Below are 1078 nucleotides of genomic sequence, written 5' to 3'. Positions count from 1 at the left end.
TGCATTGTTTGCTGGCACAATAGTCTCCACAACACAAAAAGACATATATGATCATCAGTTTTATCAGCCTGTCAATTCTTCCACACTCACCGGCTTCCCTCTTCTTGGACTTGATCTTTGGTTCGATATCAACCAGCAAGGTGTCCAGTGGGAGGCTGTCCGGTAGGATGAAGTAGCGAATATTGTTGCCACGGATACTAAGTGACTCCAGCTGAGTGGGCTCCCTGTTTTTCAGGGTCATTTTCACCGCCTTCAGGTGAGTGTTCATGCTTACATCAACACCTAAAGGGGAAATGAAAAACATGAAAACAAACAGATGACCCACCCAATCTACTTCACAAGGGAACAAACTGCGTGATGTCCAACTAAGCTAGCTAAATTTGTAAACACTTATTGTGTTCACACTAAGCCACTGCTTTCAAAAACTCTCCAGCCTTGCGTTTTAGTGTGAGCAGGTAAAACTGAACTTCTGGAAAGCAGTGACATCACCCTGAACGGGGGCCGTGTGGCAGTAATCCCAAAAGACAAAAGGACCCTTCCTATGGTCATTCATTTTAAATAAAATTATAAAAATAAATACAGTAAAACAACTTCACAATTATAAAATAGTGATGATGATGTAGCAGCACACAAGTCACCTGGTTACAAAATAGTAGCAATGATCACAGGAAGGGAATGACCAGTTTTAACCAGCAGAGACATGGCAGAGTAACTGGACTGTGTCTGTCTCACTCCTTCCCTAAAGTTGGCCCTGATGCAGTTTTATTGTTCTGGTGCTTTAGTGTGGACAGAGGTCTTTACCAAACATAACCTGAAACCTCTAGTGAGAATGCACAGAAAAATGATCTGGCAAATGCACACTTTTACAACAACAGCACTGCAAATGGGCTCCAATAAGATCATTAATTTGAATCAACACCTCTCTAAGACAGTTTCAACAACTGAACATTACAACACTGAAGGGCAAAGGATTTGTAGCTCCAATGGGCTCTTACCTGTGATGGTGCCATGGACCTGGGTGCCATTCTTCAGTTCGATGGTAACCGTCTCATGGCTGAGCTTCATCAAAAACCTTAAA

The 1078-nt window shown here is 42.4% G+C and overlaps 1 protein-coding gene across 1 annotated transcript; it reads right to left on the bottom strand.

The window, feature by feature from the left end:
- Positions 1–7: 7 nt before the first annotated feature.
- Positions 8–1071, bottom strand: LOC111672039 (small nuclear ribonucleoprotein Sm D1-like; the record flags this gene model as incomplete). The annotated part of the gene is made up of 2 exons (XM_023429316.2): positions 996–1071; positions 8–282 (listed from the first exon to the last, which is right to left on the bottom strand). Coding segments are annotated over exons 1-2 (345 nt in total), but the record flags the coding sequence as incomplete, so codon positions are not given.
- Positions 1072–1078: the final 7 nt, after the last annotated feature.

The sequence above is a fragment of the Seriola lalandi genome, unplaced genomic scaffold, assembly GCF_002814215.2.
Source record: "Seriola lalandi dorsalis isolate HSWRI2012SDOR001 ecotype SW California unplaced genomic scaffold, Sedor1 jcf7180002007660, whole genome shotgun sequence".
NCBI lineage: Eukaryota > Metazoa > Chordata > Actinopteri > Carangiformes > Carangidae > Seriola > Seriola lalandi.
The sequence above is the reverse complement of the archived record's forward strand: the minus strand, read 5'-3'. Positions and strand labels throughout refer to the sequence as shown.